At 44.1% G+C, this 19,212-nt stretch overlaps 1 protein-coding gene across 2 annotated transcripts in view; it reads left to right on the forward strand.

Moving 5' to 3' along the window:
• Window positions 1-563: 563 nt before the first annotated feature.
• The window catches only part of retreg2 (reticulophagy regulator family member 2), a 79,489-nt gene continuing 60,840 nt past the window's right edge, over window positions 564-19,212 (forward strand). The window contains exons 1-5 of one of the 2 annotated variants that reach the window (XM_059647630.1): window positions 564-1,380; window positions 3,816-3,922; window positions 9,840-9,867; window positions 12,614-12,743; window positions 12,890-12,974. In XM_059647630.1, the coding sequence (XP_059503613.1) occupies window positions 746-1,380; window positions 3,816-3,922; window positions 9,840-9,867; window positions 12,614-12,743; window positions 12,890-12,974 (985 nt within the window). In that variant the 5' untranslated portion in view covers window positions 564-745. The remainder of the gene's footprint in view (window positions 1,381-3,815; window positions 3,923-9,839; window positions 9,868-12,613; window positions 12,744-12,889; window positions 12,975-19,212) is intronic. The other variant, XM_059647629.1, reaches the window with a different exon arrangement.

The raw sequence follows: 19,212 nt of genomic DNA on the forward strand, positions 1-19,212 counted from the left end.
ACTGGTATGGGGCGGGGTTTGGAGTTAGGGGCGGGGTTTGGGTTTCGGTAGGGACTGGGTTGGAGCGGAGTTTGGAGTTAGGGGCGGGGTTTGGGTTTCGGGAGGGACTGGGTTGGGTCGGGGTTTGGAGTTGGGGCGGGGTTTGGGTTTCGGTAAGAACTGGGTTAGGGCGGGGTTTGGAGTTAGGGGCGGGGTTTGGGTTTCGGGAGGGACTGAGTTGGGGCGGGATTTGGATTTCGGTCGTGGTCTGGGAAAGGGATAAAGTTCAGAACTGCGGGCAAAAACAAAGTTGCTGGAAAAGCTCAGCAGGTCTCCTCAGAACTCTTGAGGAAGGGTTAGGGGCGGGGCTTGGATTTCGGTGGGAACAGCTTTGGGGCGGGGTTTGCGCTCTGGGCGAAGATTAGTACTAGGGGCGGGGTTTGGTGTGAGGTTGGGGCCTGTTGCTATGGTTTCTCAGTCGGCACGTTGAGGACCAGCGGAAGTGATAACAAAGTGTGGGGCTGGATGAACACAGCAGGCCAAGCAGCATCTTAGGAGCACAAAAGCTGATGTTTCAGGCCGAGACCCTTCATCAGAGGAATGTGCTCCTGAGATGCTGCTGGGCCTGCTGTGTTCATCCAGCTCCACACTTTGTTATCTCGGATTCTCCAGCATCTGCAGTTCCCATTATCTCTGACCAGCGGAAGTGAGGTTTTTCTGATGACGCTAGTTCCGGATCCTGACGCACTAACAATAATAATACAAGATGTCGGCGGCTGAGGGAGAGATAGAAACACTCGCTCGAGACAGACCTGTGGGATCCGGGAGAGAAGGAGCTGCGGGAACCGGGGCACCTGGGGGAGAGGGGCCCGGAGCCGGCGGGCCCGGGGGAGAGGGGCCCGAAGCCGGGGGAGAAGGGGCCGGAGCCGGGGGAGAAGGGGCCGGGGCAGAAGGGCCGGGAGCCGGGGGAGAAGGGGCCGGGGCAGAAGGGCCGGGAGCCGGGGGAGAAGGGGCCGGGGCAGAAGGGCCGGGAGCCGGGGGAGAAGGGGCCGGGGCAGAAGGGCCCGGAGCCGGGGCACTCGGGGGTGAAGGGCCCGGAAACGGGCGATTGGGGCCTGCTGGCGAGGGGCTTGGGAGAACGAGACTGGAAACTGGCGAACTAGGTAGAGGAGGACTCGGAGCCTGGGCAGAAGGTTCGGGCCCTGGATTGGGGAGAGAGGGAGGGGGGGAAGGTTGGTCTTCAGCCCTGGGTGACGGTGCGGATGTGCAGCGGATTGAGGAGCTCTGGCGACGGCTGCTGTGTCGATGTGAGCCGGCCCTGATCTACCTGCAGAGCTTGTTGGTGTGGGAGCGGCCGCTACACAGCGGCCTGATGCTGCTCGGCCTCTCCGGCCTATTCTGGTAAAGATCTCCTGTCTCAGATCGGGAGAATTATTGTGGCCAATGTCTCTGTCTGCCGTCCCCGGTCTAGATTTTCAGCCCTGTCCTGGACCCGGGTAGAGGGGAGTGGGCCGGGTTTTCATACGGGGGTCATTGTTGCCGCAGAACTTGAGGGGAAACAACATTCTCCCTTGGCGCCTGAGGCCAGTTCTATTCCTAAATGCATATCACAAAATGAAATTATTTGATTATTTAGGTGAGTAGTTGAAATATCATACAAGATCGCAGGCCAAGTGTTGGAAAATAAAATTAGAATGGATGGATATTTGATAACCAGCAGTATGTGGGCTGAAAAGGCCGTTGGGCATGCTGTAAAAAGTCTATGACTCCACTCTTGCTCAGACTTGATTTCCATATTGAGTGTTTGTCCAAATTGATGCTCATTTTCTACAGAAAGCAGTGTCTGTGATTTGAAGCATTTCAGTGGACTGCATCAGTGAAGGTTTACTAGGTTGATGCCATGGATGGAAGAATTTTTATAATGAAGGAAGATTGACTAAATTGGGCTTGTACGCATTGGAGTTTGGAAGAATGAGGGAAGACCACATTGGAGCCCCTCAAAATCTTGTATGTTTCACAGCAATGATGCAGAGAAGTTGTTTCCCCTTTTTGGAGAGCCTGGGACCAGATGGCATAACCTGCGTAAGGAGTTGCCCAGAGGGTAGTAAATCTGTGGAATTCTTTCCTGCAGAGGGCTGTTGAGTCTGGGTTGTTAAATATATTCAGATTGTTCATTAGTAAGGGAATCAAGGGGTATTGGGGAAACAGCAGAAAGTGAAATTGAGGACTCTAGACCAGCCGTGATTTCATCTGACCTGTCTGTCTCCTCTCACCCTATCTTCTCATTTATCCATCTTCTGTCTGCCTCCCCCTTCTCCCTATTTATTTCAGAATCCCCTTCCCCTCCCCAATTTCAGAAGAAAGGTCTCGACCTGAAACGTCAAACTTTCCTGCTCCTCTGCTGATTGGCCTGCTGTGTTCATCCAGCTTCATACCATGTTATCTTATAAATTTAGGATATTCTTTATGTTAAACAGCATCTGAGATTATTGGCAGTATATATAGAGAAATAGAGTTTGTATAAGCATTCATAAATCAGTTTTTACCAGATTTCCCAAATGCCCTACTGCCTGAAATAGTCGGTCTGCCATCCTCTGTCTTCCTGAACTCAACTTTGTATCCGTTTATATTCTTCCCTTATTCATTTTTAAAACTCATTTATGTGATGTGGCTGTCACTTGCTGGCCAGCATTTGTTGCCCACATACCAAAATATATCCTTTTAAACTTCTCTGCTTTTATTTTGTCAGCTTACCTAAGTGACTTGTGTCTCTTGTCCACTGTTGGGTCCCATTTGCTCATGAACAACACAATGTTTATCATGTTAAAGTTGCTACATCAGAAGCTTTTTCCCAGGGTGGATGAGTCAGTTACCAGGGGCCACAGATTTAACATGCGAAGAGCAAGGTTTAAAGGCAAGTATTTTACACAGAGGGTGGTGTGGGCCTGGAACTCACTGTTGCGGGAGGTAGTGGAAGCAGATACTATTGTGACTCCTGAAAGGCGTCTCAACTAATAGGATGGGCATAGAGGCATATAGTCCCTGGAATTAGTTGTGACAGGCAGCATGTTAGTGAAGGCTTGGAGGGCCAAAGGGCCTGTTTCTGTACTGCAATTTTCTTTGTTCTTTCTTTGCTTATAAATTTATTCAACTCATTCTTGGTGCGAAGGAATATCATATTTGAAGAGAATTTCACTAAATACTTTCAGGAGCTTAGAAGAATGAGTGCGATCTGATTGTGATGTGTAACATGTTTGGTGGGCTTGACAGGCGAACACTGAAACGTTAGTCTCTGCCATCAAAACCAGAAACTGTAGCTTCAGAAAATAGATTTGGTCATTTCAGACTGAGATGAGCAATTCCTTCACTTATGGGGTTGCACATCTTTCACATTCTCTACCAAGGAAGGCTAATGATGCTTAGTTTGTCAGTAAATTCAAGATGGAGTCAATAAATTCTTAGAATTTGGGAGGTATGGCCATTGGGTGTAGAAGGTCAACTGAGATATTGAACGGTGAAACAGGCTCAAGTTCCAAATACCCAATTCTATTCCTTCTATCAAACGGTGGTGTTCTCCAAAGAGAGAGAATCTACAAGGGAGTTTTGATCAGTGTTTTCAAAATGACCAAACTACTTCCTGTGCTATATTATAAAGATCTGTTAAATGTCAGGTGGATGGGGCTGCAATCTGAACGGGGTAATTTTCAAACCAGTTGGCAGGGTAGGTGATTTTGGAAAGGAATTTCAAGCCCAGACTTTGTAGTTACAATGCAGAGTTGGAATATATGTGAATTTATTCCCTTGCGTGATGTCTCCCTTTCATTTCCCACATTCAGGTTGTTTTCCTCTACCTCGCTACGCCCAGTCTTCCTGATTAGCTTGTCAGTGCTGGCCACTGTATTCCTGGACAATTGGAAGACCGAGTTGTTAACCCACGTTGCTGGTAAGCTGAGCCCTTCTCTGCACACAGTCCACAATGAACACCAATCCAGTGACCTCTAAGGTCCCTGCCGCTGATGACCACAATCCCTCCTCACCAATATCTCTCAGATACAGTGACCTGAACAACAAGACCACATGCTTTGCCCCTACATTATCCGCATATGCATAGCAGAATTGTACTGGAGTCTGACCACCATGAGCTATCGTGATATTTATGGTACAATCTGAGACGTTCTAAGAGGCCAGTTGACATAAGGAACCACTTGCTACATCTGTGTATTTGCTGAATGACGAAGCAAGTTTCTTGCCAGGAGGCGACGACACCTCAACTAACCTGATAAATATTCAGCTGCTTATTTTATTCACCTCACCAAATAAGCTAAATGTCAAGAAAACTTGACTTGGAAGTCAGAATAGGTTCCTGGCAATTTCAGCTTGCTGCTGGCTGTGACGCACCTCTATGTTGCACAGCATCAAGTAGCATACCAATGTGATCAACAGCCTTGAAGCATGATCTTGCAAAATCCAGCCACACGTAACTCGGAATCATACCTTTACCCACGTTCAGTGCATGCAGTACATGTGTTTAGGCCTCAAAGGTGACCATGCCTTTGGTCACGAGTTTTACATCGCCTTATTGAACCCCTCCATTATGGCGCCCCTTGCTTTTGATCCTAACCCTATTTTACCACGTGTCGTTTGTTTGCCATTGGGGTCAAACAGCAGGCAAAGTGATAGATGCTGAGGACCTGGAGGAATGGGAGTGGTCATGTAAGGAGAGTGATAAGAAAGCTCCCCTTGTGGGTGTCAGAGCTCAGCTGCATCAGGCACCTCGAACCATAGAACATTACAGCGCAGTACAGGCCCTTCGGCCCTCGATGTCGTGCTGACCTGTGAAACCAATCTGAAGCCCATCTAACCCACACTATTCCGTTATCATCCATATGTTTATCCAATGACCATATAAATGCCCCTAAAGTTGTCCAGTCTCCTAATGTTGCAGGCAGGTCATTCCACGCCCTTACTACTCTCTGAGTAAAGAACCTACCTCTGACTTCCGTCCTACATCTTTCACCCTTCAATTTAAAGCTATGTCCCCTCATGCTAGCCATCACCATCTGAGGAAAAAAGCTCTCACTGTCCGCCCTATCTAATCCTCTGATCATCTTGTATGTGTCTATTAGGACACCTCTTAACCTTCTCTCTAATGAAAACAGCCTCAGGTCCCTCAGCCTTTCCTTGTAAGACCTTCCCTCCATACAAGGCAACATCCTGGTAAATTTCCTCTGCACCCTTTCCAGTGCTTCCGCATCCTTCCTATAATGCAAGAAAGAATGAAGAAAGGGTCTAGGCCCGAAACGTCAGCTTTCCTGCTCCTCCGATGCTGCTTGGCCTGCTGTGCTCATCCAGCTCTACACCTTGTTATCTCAGCTTCTCCAGCATATGCAGTTCCTACTATCTCTGAGATTTCTGATTCTCTGCTTTTGTTTCAGATTTCCAGCAAGCCCTTGGTTGCTTGATTAGTTCGTTTGCCGTGCTGGTTCATCAATTCACAGACGTTTCATTACCCCACTGGGTAACATCGTCAGTGTAGCTTCTGGAGAAGTGACTACACTAATGATGTCACATAGCAGGGTGATGAAACGTCTGCGAACTAATGAACCAGCTCGGCAAGTGAACCAACCACTGCATTCATAACCTGAGCTACAAATTTACTCAAGAACCTTAGTCCCTGTTTTTACTGTATGAGGAAAAATTATTTTGCTTAAAGGATTGTGAATCTGTGGAATTCAGTATACCAAAATGCAGTGAATACTGGGACAGTGAGTACGTTTAAGGAGAAGATAGAAGACAGAACATAGAACATTACAGCGCAGTAGAGGCTCTTCGGCCCTCAATGTTGCGCCAACCTGTGAAACCAATCTGAAGCCCATGTAACCTACACACATGTTTATCCAATGACCATTTAAATACCCTTAAAGTTGGTGAGTCTACGACTGTTGCAGGCAGGGCATTCCACGCCCTTACTACTCTCAGTAAAGAACCTACCTCTGACATAGAACATAGAACAGTACAGCACAGAACAGGCCCTTCAGCCCACGACGTTGTGCCGACCATTGATCCTCATGTATGCACCCTCAAATTTCTGTGATCATATGCATGTCCAGCAGTCTCCTAAATGTCCCCAATGACCTTGCTTCCACAACTGCTGCTGGCAACGCATTCCATGCTCTCTCAACTCTCTGTGTAAAGAACCCGCCTCTGACATCCCCTCTATACTTTCTTCCAACCGGCTTAAAACTATGACCCCTCGTGTTAGCCTTTTCTGCCCTGGGAAACAGTCTCTGGCTATCAACTCTATCTATGCCTCACATTATCTTGTATACCTCAATTAGGTCCCCTCTCCTCCTCCTTTTCTCCAATGAAAAGAGTCCGAGCTCAGTCAACCTCTCTTCATAAGATAAGCCCTCCAGTCCAGGCAGCATCCTGGTAAACCTCCTCTGAACCCTCTCCAAAGCATCCACATCTTTCCTATAATAGGGCGACCAGAACTGGACGCAGTATTCCAAGTGCAGTCTAACCAAAGTTTTATAGAGCTGCAACAAGATCTCACGACTCTTAAACTCAATCCCCCTGTTAATGAAAGCCAAAAACACCATATGCTTTCTTAACAACCCTGTCCACTTGGGTGGCCGTTTTAAGGGATCTATGTATCTGCACACCAAGATCCCTCTGTTCCTCCACGCTGCCAAGAATCCTATCCTTAATCCTGTACTCAGCTTTCAAATTCGACCTTCCAAAATGCATCACCTCACATTTATCCAGGTTGAACAACATCTGCCACCTCTCAGCCCATCTCTGCATCCTGTCAATGTCCCACTGCAGCTTACAACAGCCCTCTATACTGTCAACGACACCTCCAACCTTTGTGTCATCTGCAACCATCTGTCCTATATCTGTCACTCCTCAGTATAAAGCTATGTCCCCTCGTGCTAGCCGTCACCATCCGAGGGAAAAAGGCTTTCACTGTCCACCCTATTTAATCCTCTGATCATCTTGTATGTCTCTATTAAGTAACCTCCTAACCTCCACCTGTCTAACAAAAACAGCCTCAAGTCCCTCAGCCTTTCCTCATAAGACCTTCCCTCCATACCAGGCAACATCCTGGCAAATCTCCTCTGCACCCTTTCCAATGCTTCCACATTCTTCCTATAATGTGGCAACTAGAACTGTATGCAATACTCCAAGGGCGGCCGCACCAGAGTTTTGTACAGCTGCAACATGACCTCATGGCTCCGAAACTCAATCCCTCTACCAATAAAACCTGACACACTGTACGCCTTCTTAACAACCCTATCAATCTGGGTGGCAACTATCAGAGATCTAAGCACATGGACACCGAGATGTCTCTGCTTATCCACACTACCAAAAATCTTACCATTAGCCCATGTATTCCTGTTACTCCTTCCAAAATGAATCACCTCAGTTTTCTGCATTACCTCCATTTACTACCTCCATTTACCACCTCTCAGCCCAGCTCTGCAGCTTACCGACTTTAGTGTCATCCGCAAATTTACTAAGCCATCCTTCTACGCCCTCATCCAGGTCATTTATAAAAATTACAACCAGCAGTGGCCCCAAAACAGATCCATGCGGTACACCACTAGTAACCAAACTCCAGGATGAACATTTCCCATCAACCACCACCCTCTGTCTTCTTACCGCTAGCCAATTTCTGATCTAAACCACCCTGAATCCCATGCTTTCGAGTTTTCTGCAATAGCCTACCGTGGGGAACCTTATCAAACGCTCTACTGAAATCCATATACACCACAGCAACCGCTTTGCCCTCATCTACCTGTTTGGTCACCTTCTCAAAGAACTCAATAAGGTTTGAGAGGCACAACCTAACCCTCACAAAACCAAGTTGACTATTCCTAATCAAATTATTCCTTTCTAGATGATCATAAGTCCTATCTCTTATAATTCTTTCCAACACTTTACCCACAACCAAAATAAGACCCCCTCCTTCTTGAACAAGGGGACAACATTTGCTCTCCTCCAGTCTTCTGGCACTGTTCCTGTATTTTTCATCTGACCCAGGGAGCGTATCTATTTTCACACTTTTCAGAATTGTTAAAACCTCCTTGTGAACCTCAGTCCCGTCTAGTCTAATAGCCTGTATCTCACTATTCTCCTCAACAACATTGTCTTTTTCCTTTGTGAATACTGACGAAAAATGTTCGTTTAGTGCCTCTCCTATCTCTTCGGACTCCACGCACAACTTCCCACTACTGCCTTTGACTGGCCCTAATCTTACTCCAGTCATTTTTTTATTCCTGACATACCTATAGAAAACTTTAGGGTTTTCTTTTGATCCTACCTGCCAAAGACTTCTCATATCCCCTCCTGGCTTTTCTTAGCTCTCTCTTTAGGTCCTTCCTGGCTAACTTTTAACTCTCAAGCGCCCTAACTGAGCCTTCATGCCTCATCTTTACATAAGCCCCCTTTTTCCCTCCGGACAAGAGATTCAACTTCTTTCGTAAACCACGGTTCCCTCACTCGACCGCTTCCTCCCTGCCTGACAAGTACGTACTTATCAAGGATACGCAGTAGCTGTTCCTTGAACAAGCTCCACATTTCAATAGTGCGCAGCCCCTGCAGTTTCATTCCCCATCCTATGCATCCTAAATCTTGCCTAATCGCTTCATAATTGCCTTTCCCCCAGCTGTAACTCTTACCCTGCGGTGAATACCTTTCCCTTCCCATTGCTAAAGTAAATGTAACTGAATTGTGATCACTATCACCAAAGTGCTCACCTACCTCTAAATCTAACACCTGGCCTGGTTCATTACCCAGAACCAAATCCAATGTGGCCTCACCTCTTTTTGGCCTATCTACATTCTGTGTCAGGAAACCCTCCTGCACACATTGTACAAAAACTGACCCCTCTAAAGTACTCAAACCACACAGGGTCTGATTGGCACTTTGTTCTCGTAGACATGAACAGGATGCAGAAAACCATTACAGAATATAAGGTAGCCCTTGGTTGTGATGCCTGCATTGGGAGGCCAACCTGCTACCTCTAGTTATTTTGTTTACTACTGGTAGCTGCCAATACAAGTGCATGTTTCGACTTCTCCAATTGTTATTCCACTGCAACAGTTCTGTGACTCTTTGATCTTTCGCTTCTAAATTCTGTCTTTGATACCACCTCTCTTACTCTCACCTAAAGGAGTGAGACTCTGAAAGCTTGTGTCTTCAAATAAACTTGTTGGACTATAACTTGATGTAGTGGGATTTTTGACCTTGTCCACTCCAGTCCAGGCTGGCACCTCCACATCACATTTTCCCTACTGGGGAATGAGAAGATGTTCAAATGTGCAAGAATGTAGCTGAAAACAGGTAACTGGTATAGTGTGATAGTTAGACAATAACGAGGGTGAGAGAATGGGGTTGTAAGCATGAGGGAGTATAGCCTGGCTGGCTGTGGGCAGCATGTTTTATGGCTGCCGTGCCAGTTGGATAACACTGAATGCCAACACTTGTCCGGGTTGCACAGATGCTGGTCTTTCAGTGGCTATCTGGGGAATGGAGTGTTATTCTGGGAGCGGTGCATGGTACAATAGGGTTAGAATGGGATATGAGGGATACCATAGGGCCAGGTTAGAGAGTCGATGCAGCATGTTTGATAAGATGTAATCGGAAATTACACTTGATGAGCATCCCTGCAAAAACTCACTGTGGCGAGTAATTAGCCAAAGGATTCAGTTCATAATCACCACCCAGAGATTTTTCGCTCTTGACTCTCTCCATGGAATGGAGCCCTCCGTGTAACCTAGAAATTATTTTGTGTGTGCGTGTGTGTGTGCGTGCGCGCAGAGAGTGACAGTGTTTTACCTTTTCTTTTTATACAGTCCATCGCCTCGTGGATGAAGGTGAGAGGTATGTTTTTTTCCATTATATTTGATTAATCTGAATCATTTCTCAATGGACAACATGACCAAACAAATGTATTAACTTAAGAATGGCTGGAGTGCCATCTTCAGCTGTAGGGCTGATGCCCCCAAACTAGGTTGATGCTTCTTTTTTGGCGTCAGCTTGTGTGACCCTGTGCCTAAGAGTTAAATAATTAATCTTTAAGAAGCAGCAGAGTGGTAAGCTTCTGTGCAGACAGTAGCTAAACAAACAATGCATTGACTCTCCCAGGACTGTTGAAGCTGGACCAAAGACAGTGACAGCTGCAGAAATTCAGAAGGCCTGGCAACGTCTGTGCAGAAAAATATTAATTCTCTTTCTCTCAACAAATGTCACTGGACATGCGAGTTTCTACAGCATTCTGTGTTTGCTTCAGATTTTTCAAGCATTTGCGGTATTTTACTTTTATTTACTGCTGGGTTTGTTGTTTTGAGACCGATCATGTAGTGCTGAGTAAATCTGCATGCAGAGCTTCTCACAGGCTGGTTGCATTAGCCAGGATCTGTTAGAGACACCTACCTTCTTGTTGGGTCACATAAACAGGTGTTAAGGGTGGCTCAGTGATTAGCACTGCTGCTTCACAGCACCAGGGACCCAGTTCGATTCCAGCCTCAGGTGACTATCTGTGAAATTTGCATAGGTTTCCTCTGGGCGCTCTGATTTTGTCCCACAGTCCGAAGATATGCACGTTAGGTGTCTTAGCCGTGGAAGACAGTGATAGGGGATGGGGATGGGACTGGGTGGATACTCTTTGCGGGGTTGGTATGAAGTCAGTGGGCTGAATCGCCTGCTTCCACACTGTAGGGATCCAATGAATACTATGAAACAGAATAAGTTCCTCCTGATCAGACATGCAAATGAAACACAGAACTATGAATGCTGGTGATCTGAAAGGAAAACAGAAATTAGTTGTGAAACTCACCAGGTCTGGCAACATCTATGCAGAGAAAACGGAGTTAATGTTTGGATTTCTTCAGACCTGCTGAGTTTTGCCAGCAATTTCTGTTTTTGCTTCAGAAACACACATAACCTGGATTTCTCCCTCTTCCCACAATCTGTTATGGAGATCTAGGTTAGGCTTTTCTTGTGCTGTGTTCTCACACCTGCTGTGAATACTGTTGGTGGTGAGGTCGTGGCCTCATGTTATTATTGCTGGGACTATTAATTCAGGGACACACGTAATGGTCTCAGGATCTGGTTTGGCCTCTTCATGGCAGATGGTGGAGTCTGAATTCAGTAATCTGGAAATAAGAGTTTGACTATGAAACTAATGCTAATTCAGAAAAAAAAACACCTTGTTTAGTAATGTGCTGTAGGGAAAGGAAACTTCCATCCTTACCTGGTCTGGTCTACCTGTGACTGCAGACCCATAGCAATGTGGTTGACTCTACTGCCCTCTGGGCAGTTAGGTATGAGTAATAAATGCTGGCCTGGAGAGTGATGCCCATGTGCTGTCAATGAATATAAAATTACTGAATCCCCACTATCAACATCCTTTTGGTGGCGTTTACGTCTGACATCACTTGCTGAGGTAAAGACATTTGTGATGGTGTCAGTGTTGATGAAGCTTAGAATGTTTTTCAAAAATCTAGATATTTCACAAGATGTGGATATTGATGGCTAGACCATCCTTGAACAGGGTGGCTTGCTTGATTATTTCAGAAGGCAATTAAAAGTTGCCACATTTTATTCACATTTGGAGTCCCATAGGCCAGACCAGATAAAGACTTCAGGTTTTCTTTTGCAAAGGATGTTAATGAAGTAGAAAAGTTTACCCAAGTGACAGTTACCAAGTCAACATTACTGAAACTAGTATTAAAATTGAAAGCTATTAATTGAATTTAAAATTCCACAAGTGTTGTGGTTGGATCTGAAACCATGTCACCAGAACGTTAGCTGGGACTCAATTACAAACACAGTGACATGATCACTGCATTGCCAATTACCCAAATTGCCCAAGAGAAGCTGAGCTGCTACCTTCAGGTACTCCAATCATGTGGTGTAGGGACACAGTGCTGTTAGGCAGAGAGTTACTGGACTTTTTGTCCCAGGGTCATTGCAGGAATGACGATATGGCTTCATGTAAGGAGTGGGTGTAGCTTGGAGGTGGTGAGATTCCATTTCTCTGCTGTCCTTAACGTTACGGAGACTGGGGCGTTGAAGGAACCTTGGTAAGTTGCTGCAGTGCATTTCATCCATGGTGTACACTGCTGCTGAGAGTGGTGAAGGATGTAAATGTTATAGGTGTTGGGTTGCTTTGTTCTGGATGTTGTCAGGCTTGTTGAGGGATGTTGGATCTGCACCCATCCAGGTAAGTCAGGAGTATTCTATCATTCCTAACTTGTACCTTGTAGCTAGTAGACAGGCATTGGAGATTCCGTGAGTTAATTGATGCAGAATTCCTAGCCTGTAACCTGCCATTGAATTTATATGGCTAGTCCAGTTCAGTTTCTGATCCATGGTAACCTCTAAGATATTAAAAGTGAGAATTCAGCGCTAGTAACACCTGGAAATATTAAGGGGCACATCTATTAGTGTTGACTTTGTTGGCACTGCGTTTAACCCTCATTTCAAAGACAGGGTTTAATGTAACTATTTTTGATCATAATCCCTTTCTGCAGTTCTGATTTCTGTGAACTAAGTTGTTCACAGATTTTAGAGCAATTTAAAAAATGGAACTAAATTTAATTGGTTGTTTCTCTTCTGTAACCAGTGATGGAAACTCCATAAGGCCTCGTCTCCTCAGGCTGCCTGACCTTTGCCGTTATCTTGCTGAAAGCTGTGTGGCCTTTAATGTCTACCTGAAGGAAGTTCTGGAGTACAAGAAACAGAACCCAGGCAAGGTAGGGCACAGCACTTAGTGATGGGGAAGGGGAGCTGGGTGAAGGCAAGGAGTGGCATGCCGAGCAGTGTTTACTATCCTTTCACTGAGGGTTTCTTTGTGGTATAAAGATTAAATCTTGCTTTTGACTTTTGTATTTTCCTTCAGTTCTGTTTGAAGATGTGTCTTGGATGCTCAGCACTGGCTGCGATTGGACATTATATCCCAGGAATCATGATATCCTACATCTTCAGTGAGTATGTTCATTCTGTACTACATGCTCCACATAATACAAAGTATCCCTCTTCTAGGGCCTCTAGTAATCTCCATTTGCATTTTTAAAAAAATAATATGACAATCAATTATTTGTCTTGATTTATTGTATCTTTGAAATTTCTTGCTAGCATCTCTTACAGTTGCAGAGTCAGTCCTTAAACTTTGTCAATTGTGCATTATCTCGTAGGGAACAATCATCATTATAACATTCAGTTGGGAAATTATCCTCTGAATGCCTTTGGACAAAATTTCTCTTGAAATATTTGATAAGTCGGATGCAATATCATCGCTTCTACTAGGGCCAGTGTTTCAACAATTAAAGTACTCTCAACTACGTTTTTAAAAAAAGTTTGTTTCCCAGGGTGAGGAGCAGCACCATTTTTCATTGACATCCTCCAAAAATGTTATAAAACCAGTTGCTCTCAAATGTTCATCATTTACTCAGCCTAATGCATTTAAGGACCCTGAAATATGGCTTCTAAAAAATTTATTCTTTAATCTCATTTTGAACGTATCACTCATTCCAAATACTTCTAACATAAACAAATAACCTTCATAAAAAGATGCTTGAGATTTACCTAGGAATTTCAAGTAGACAAGGCTGAGAAATACCATAGTAATGAGAATTAAGCATCTTTCATTTCTATAAATGCATCTAGTTTCCAGTTTTCCTTCTATGTCACTTACCTTAAATCTATGCTTTCCAGCTTTGGTCTCCCCCACCCCAGGGAAAAGACCTTAGCTATTCACCCTATGCCACTCATGATTTTATAAACCTCTAAGGTCAACCCTCAGCCTCTGACACTCCAGGGAAAACGGTCCAGTCTATTCAGCCTCTCCCTATAGCTCAAACCCCCTAACCCTAACAACATCCTTGTAAATCCTTTCTGAACCCTTCAAACTTCACAATGTCCTTACTATGGCAGGGAGACCAACATTGAACACAGTTTTCGAAAAGTGGCCTAACCAATGCTGCCACATGATCTCCCAACTCCTGTACTCAATGCACTGACCAACAAAGGCAAGCATATCAAATGCTGCCTTCACTATCCTGTCTACCTGTGACTGCACTTTCGAGGAACTATGAACCTTCATTCCAAGGTGTCTCTGTTCAGCAGCACTCCCCAGGACTTTACCGTGAAGTATATAGGTCCCGCCCTAATTTGTCTTCCTAAAATGCAACTCTTCACAATAATGTAAATTATACTTCGTCTGCCAGCCTTTGGCCCATTAGCCATCTGGTCAAGGTCTCATTGAGCTCTGAGGTAACCTTCTTTGCTGTCCACTACACCACCAATTTTGGTGTTGTCTGCAAACTTACTAACCAGACCACTTATGTTCACGTCCAAATTATTTATATAAATGACAAAAAGCAATGAACCTAGGTCCTTTTGGCATTCTGCTGGTCACAGGCCTCTAGTCTGAAAAGCAACCCTCCACCACCCTCCGTCTCCTCCCTTCAAGCCAATTCGGTATCCAAATGGCTAGTTCTCCTTGTATTCTGTTATCTAATCTTGTCAACTGCTTTACTGAAGACCATATAGATCATGTTCACTGCTCTGCCTTCATTTATTCTTTGTTATTTATTCAAATAACTTGGTCACTAGTCAGACCTGATTTCCCATACACAAAGCCATATTGACTATCTCCTAATCATTCCTTGCTGTTCCTTGCATGGAAATCCTGTCCCTCAGGACACCCTGAAACAACTTGCCCACTACTGATGACAGGCTCACTAGTCTATAATTCCCCGGCTTTTCCTTACCACCTTTCTTAAACGATGGCACTGTGTTAGCCAACCTCTAGTCTTCTGGCACTTTATTTATAGCAATTGATGATACGAATATCTCAGCAAGGGGTACAGCAGTCGCTTCCCTAGCTTCCCACAGAGTTCTAGCGTATGCCTGATCAAGTCCCAGAGATTTATCCACTTTTATGCATTTTAAGATGTCCAGCACCATTTCCTGTTTAATAGCGACATCTTGAAAAGTGCCCATATTTATTTCTCCAAATTCTCTATCTTCCACATTCTTAAGGATGTGGAAGCTTTGGAAAGGGTGCAGAGGATGTGGAAGCTTTGGAAAGGGTGCAGAGGAGATTTACTAGGATGTTGCCTGGTATGGAGGGAAGGTCTTACGAGGAAAGGCTGAGGGACTTGAGGCTGTTTTCATTAGAGAGAAGAAGGTTGAGAGGTGACTTAATTGAAACATATAAAATAATCAGAGGGTTGGATAGGGAGAGCCTTTTTCCTAGGATGGTGATGGCAAGCACGAAGGGGCATAGCTTTAAATTGAGGGGGTGAAAGATATAGGACAGATGTCAGAGGTAGTTTCTTTACTTGGAGAGTAGTAAGGGAATGGAACGCTTTGCCTGCAACAATTGTAGATTCGCCAGCTTTAGGTACATTTAAGTCGTCATTGGATGAGCATATGGACGTACGTGGAATAGTGTCGGTTAGACGGGCTTTAGATCAGTATGACAGGTCAGCACAACATTGAGGGCCGAAGGGCCTGTACTGTGCTGTAATGTTCTGTATTCTATGTTCCCCACAGTAAACACTGATGTAAAATATTTCTCCCCCATCTGTGGCTTCACACGTAGGTGACTTTGTTCATTTTTAAAGGCCCCAAATCTCTCCCTAGTTACTCTTTTGTCCTTAATGAGTTTATACAATCCCTTGGATTCTCCTTAACCCTACTTGGAAAAACTATCTGGATTTTTAAGTCTCTTTTTGTAACTAATACCTCTAGTCTTTCTTACACTAAAAGGTTTTCCATATAGCTAATGTTGTTATAAAGTGGAGGTTGTAAGGTAACTAAAACCGAGGCGCCCAGAGAGACTCGCCTTGCCCCATCATCCGTTAAAAGAAGTGTGAAAAATGGTATAACTGGCCTTTCACTCGCCAGTCTGTTATAAAGGAGTGGTTAAATGAAGTTAACTCCTGACACCCACTCAATCAATAAGTAACTATTTATCTAATAGCAAACCAATTAACTGAACTTAACATACCAAACAATTCCTTTCTAACCACTAACTATTCCTGAATAAAACAAAATTCTAATAGTATGCTCTTCTAATATACACAAGTCCCACTTATAAAATTGAAAGTATAAAAAAAAATTTGAACTTCGTCTCTCAAAATTATAGCCAGGTTACATCTTCCACAATGTTCTGTGCTTTTTCTGTTGAGCTACTGTCAAGAGCGTCTTCTCTGTTGAATTCTTTTGTCAGGAATATTAGCCAAGAGTGCAGCAATACCTTTTAGATGAGGCTTACGATGAGATTTGGAGAATTCTGTGTGAGCCAATGATTCTTTCTTTAGAGCTGATTGTTAACTTGACAGATGGCAATTTGCGGTCTGCCGATTTTGCAAATGCCCTTTTTTTTATATACCCTTTGACATATCAATAGGATTGGTTCTATGCTGTCAAAACCATCAGATTTAAATGTAATTTTTTTTGGTCTCTGTGTGCCTGGTTTAAATTAATTGGCCAACTTCAAACTTGTCTTGTTAATAAAACAAAACTGCAGCTTGGACTGCTAACTATAAACCCTTTGATACAAATTGTTACAATTCAGATGGTCTGTTCATCTGCAAATCCACAAGTTTTCCCACAAATAGCTAAAGATATCTAAGTCACCCATATAGATGCACAATTAGCCAATTCTGCCACAATTTGTTCTTAAGTCTTTGAAAAGTGGCTGGTGCACTTTTTTCATTCCCAAGGACAATACTTTAAATTCATATAGATTATTTGGGGTTGCAAAATCAGAAACTTATTTTGCTCAATCTGACAAAGGTTCTTACCAGTAACCGTAATTAAAGTGGTTTGTCCTACTTTTTCCACACAGTCCTCCAGCCTTGTAGTTGAGTCCGAGTCAGATTTGGTCACAGCGTTGACCTTCCAATAGTCTACGCAGAGTGCTGTCAACAAGTTCGGTAAACACAACTTGCTTTGAAAACTGAAAGAATTGCAGATGCTGTAAATCAGGAACAAAAATAAAAATTGCTGACAAAGCTCAACAGGTCTGACAGCATCTGTGAGGGAAAAAACAGAATTAACGTTTTGGGTCTGGTGACCCTTCCTCAGAACTCTGTGTACTGAGTTCTGAGGAAGGGTCACCAGACCCAAAAACGTTCACTCTGTTTTTTCCTTCATGGATACTGCCAGACCTGCTGAGCTCACCGGCAACTTTGCTTTTATTCCACTTGCTTTGGCTTGTCTCAGTGTCCTCTTGGAGCATCACTGCCACTTCATTCTGTACCTGTACTGCTTTGAGAGGATTAATTCTATACGGGTGTTTCATCAGAACAGCATTTCCTACATCGGCCTCATGTACTCTGGTATTAGTCTTCCCCATTCTATTTCTGCAAGTGTCCTTATAGCACTGTAACGAGTCTTTCCATTCAGTTCTCTGTTCCTGGTCAGATAGATCATTACGTAATGCCATTCTTTAAGGACTTACTTATTAGCTAATTTATTCTGAGGCACATCAAAATCTGAATCATCTGGATTTGATTCTTCACTCTGACAGTAACTAATACCTGTTTCTCCGATCCCCTTTCCCTGTTTCAGGGAATGATGTTTCAGCATGTTCACATGAATGTTTTTCCGTCTGGCGTCTTTATCTGATAGGGACCACTAAACCTCACTTTGAAGCGAACTCCTACCACTGGTAACAGAACCAATACTTTATTCCCACATGTAAACATACGAATTTTAAATTTATTATCTGCTTCTTGCTTCATTATGTGCTGTGCAACCTTCAAATGTTGTCTAGTTAATTCACCTACTCTGCGTAATCTTTCTGTCATCTCAGATGCACAATCCAACTGTAAGATCTCTGACTTAGGACCTATCAACTTTTCTTTAATTAACTTTAAAGGCCATCTTACTTCATGTGCAAATTTCAGTTTACTCCATTTGAACTGATTCGATTCATTTGGATTATCTCTAATAGCAAATAATACAAATGCAATACCTTTATCAAATCATTTGGGTAATCCTGGCAATAAACCCTCAACATGGTCTTTAGGGTCTGATGCCACCTTTCCATTGCCCCTTGGGATTCAGGGTGGTGTACACTTGATTTGAAGTGTTGGATGTCTAAACTACCCATGAACTCCTCAAATAATTAGACAGTAAAATTGGACCCTTGATCTGACTTAATCTTCCTGAGTAGTCCAGAATGGTAGAGAAAGCAAGTAACTTCTCCACAACGTTTCTTTGTCTTGACATTTTGTAATGTGATGGAATTGCCCCATGAAATCTTGTAAGCGCATTCATTATGGTTACCAAGTACCAGTTTCCACTTTAGGGAGGAGACCTACATAATCAATAATAACCAGTGTAAAAGGTTCATCATATGTGGGAATTGGCAACAAAGGCGCTAGTTTTATTATTGCCCATGACTTTTCTGCAATTTGACACACAGGAACCAAGCCTTTATGTAATACGGCCAATGAAAATGCTTCTGTATCTTAGCCCGAGGCTTCCTCTTTCCGAGATGATGACCTGGTAATTCGTGTGCTACGCACAATGCTTACTGTTTGTTTGCTATCAGCAACACAATCTGGTGAACCTCTGCCCATTCCTATTCTGTTCACTTGTGGGATCTGGGTGACGCTAGCTGGCCAGCATGTCTTGTCCATCCCTAGTTTCCCCTTGAGAAGGTGGTGGTGAGCTGCCTTCTTGAACCGCTGCAGTCCACCTGCTGTGGGTTGACCCACAGTGCCGGTAGGGAGGAAATTCCAGGAATTCCAGCAACAGTGAAGGAATGGTGATATATTTACAAATCAGATGGTGAGTGGTTTGGAGGAGTACTTGGAGGTGGTGGTGTTCTCATATGTCTGATGCCCTTGTCTTTTTAGATGGAAATGGGTGTGGGTTTGGAACGTGCTGTCTGAGGCTCTTTGGTGAATTTCTGCAGTGCATCTTGTAGATAGTACACACTGCTGCTATTGAGCTTTAGTGTTTGAGGGAGTGGGATGTTTGTGGATGTAGTGCCAATCAAGCAGCCTGCTTTATTCTGGTGGCATCAATTTCTTGAATGTTGTTAAGGCTGCACTCATCTAGGCAAGTGGGGAGTATTCCATCGCACTCCTGTCTTGTGCCTTGTAGATGGCAGACAGGCTTTGGGGAATCAGGAGATATGTTCCTTGCTGTTGTGTTCCTAGCTTCTGGCCTGCTCTTCTAACCACTGTTTATATGCTG

Source organism: Stegostoma tigrinum, chromosome 7 (genome assembly GCF_030684315.1).
Source record: "Stegostoma tigrinum isolate sSteTig4 chromosome 7, sSteTig4.hap1, whole genome shotgun sequence".
Classification (NCBI taxonomy): Eukaryota; Metazoa; Chordata; class Chondrichthyes; order Orectolobiformes; family Stegostomatidae; genus Stegostoma; species Stegostoma tigrinum.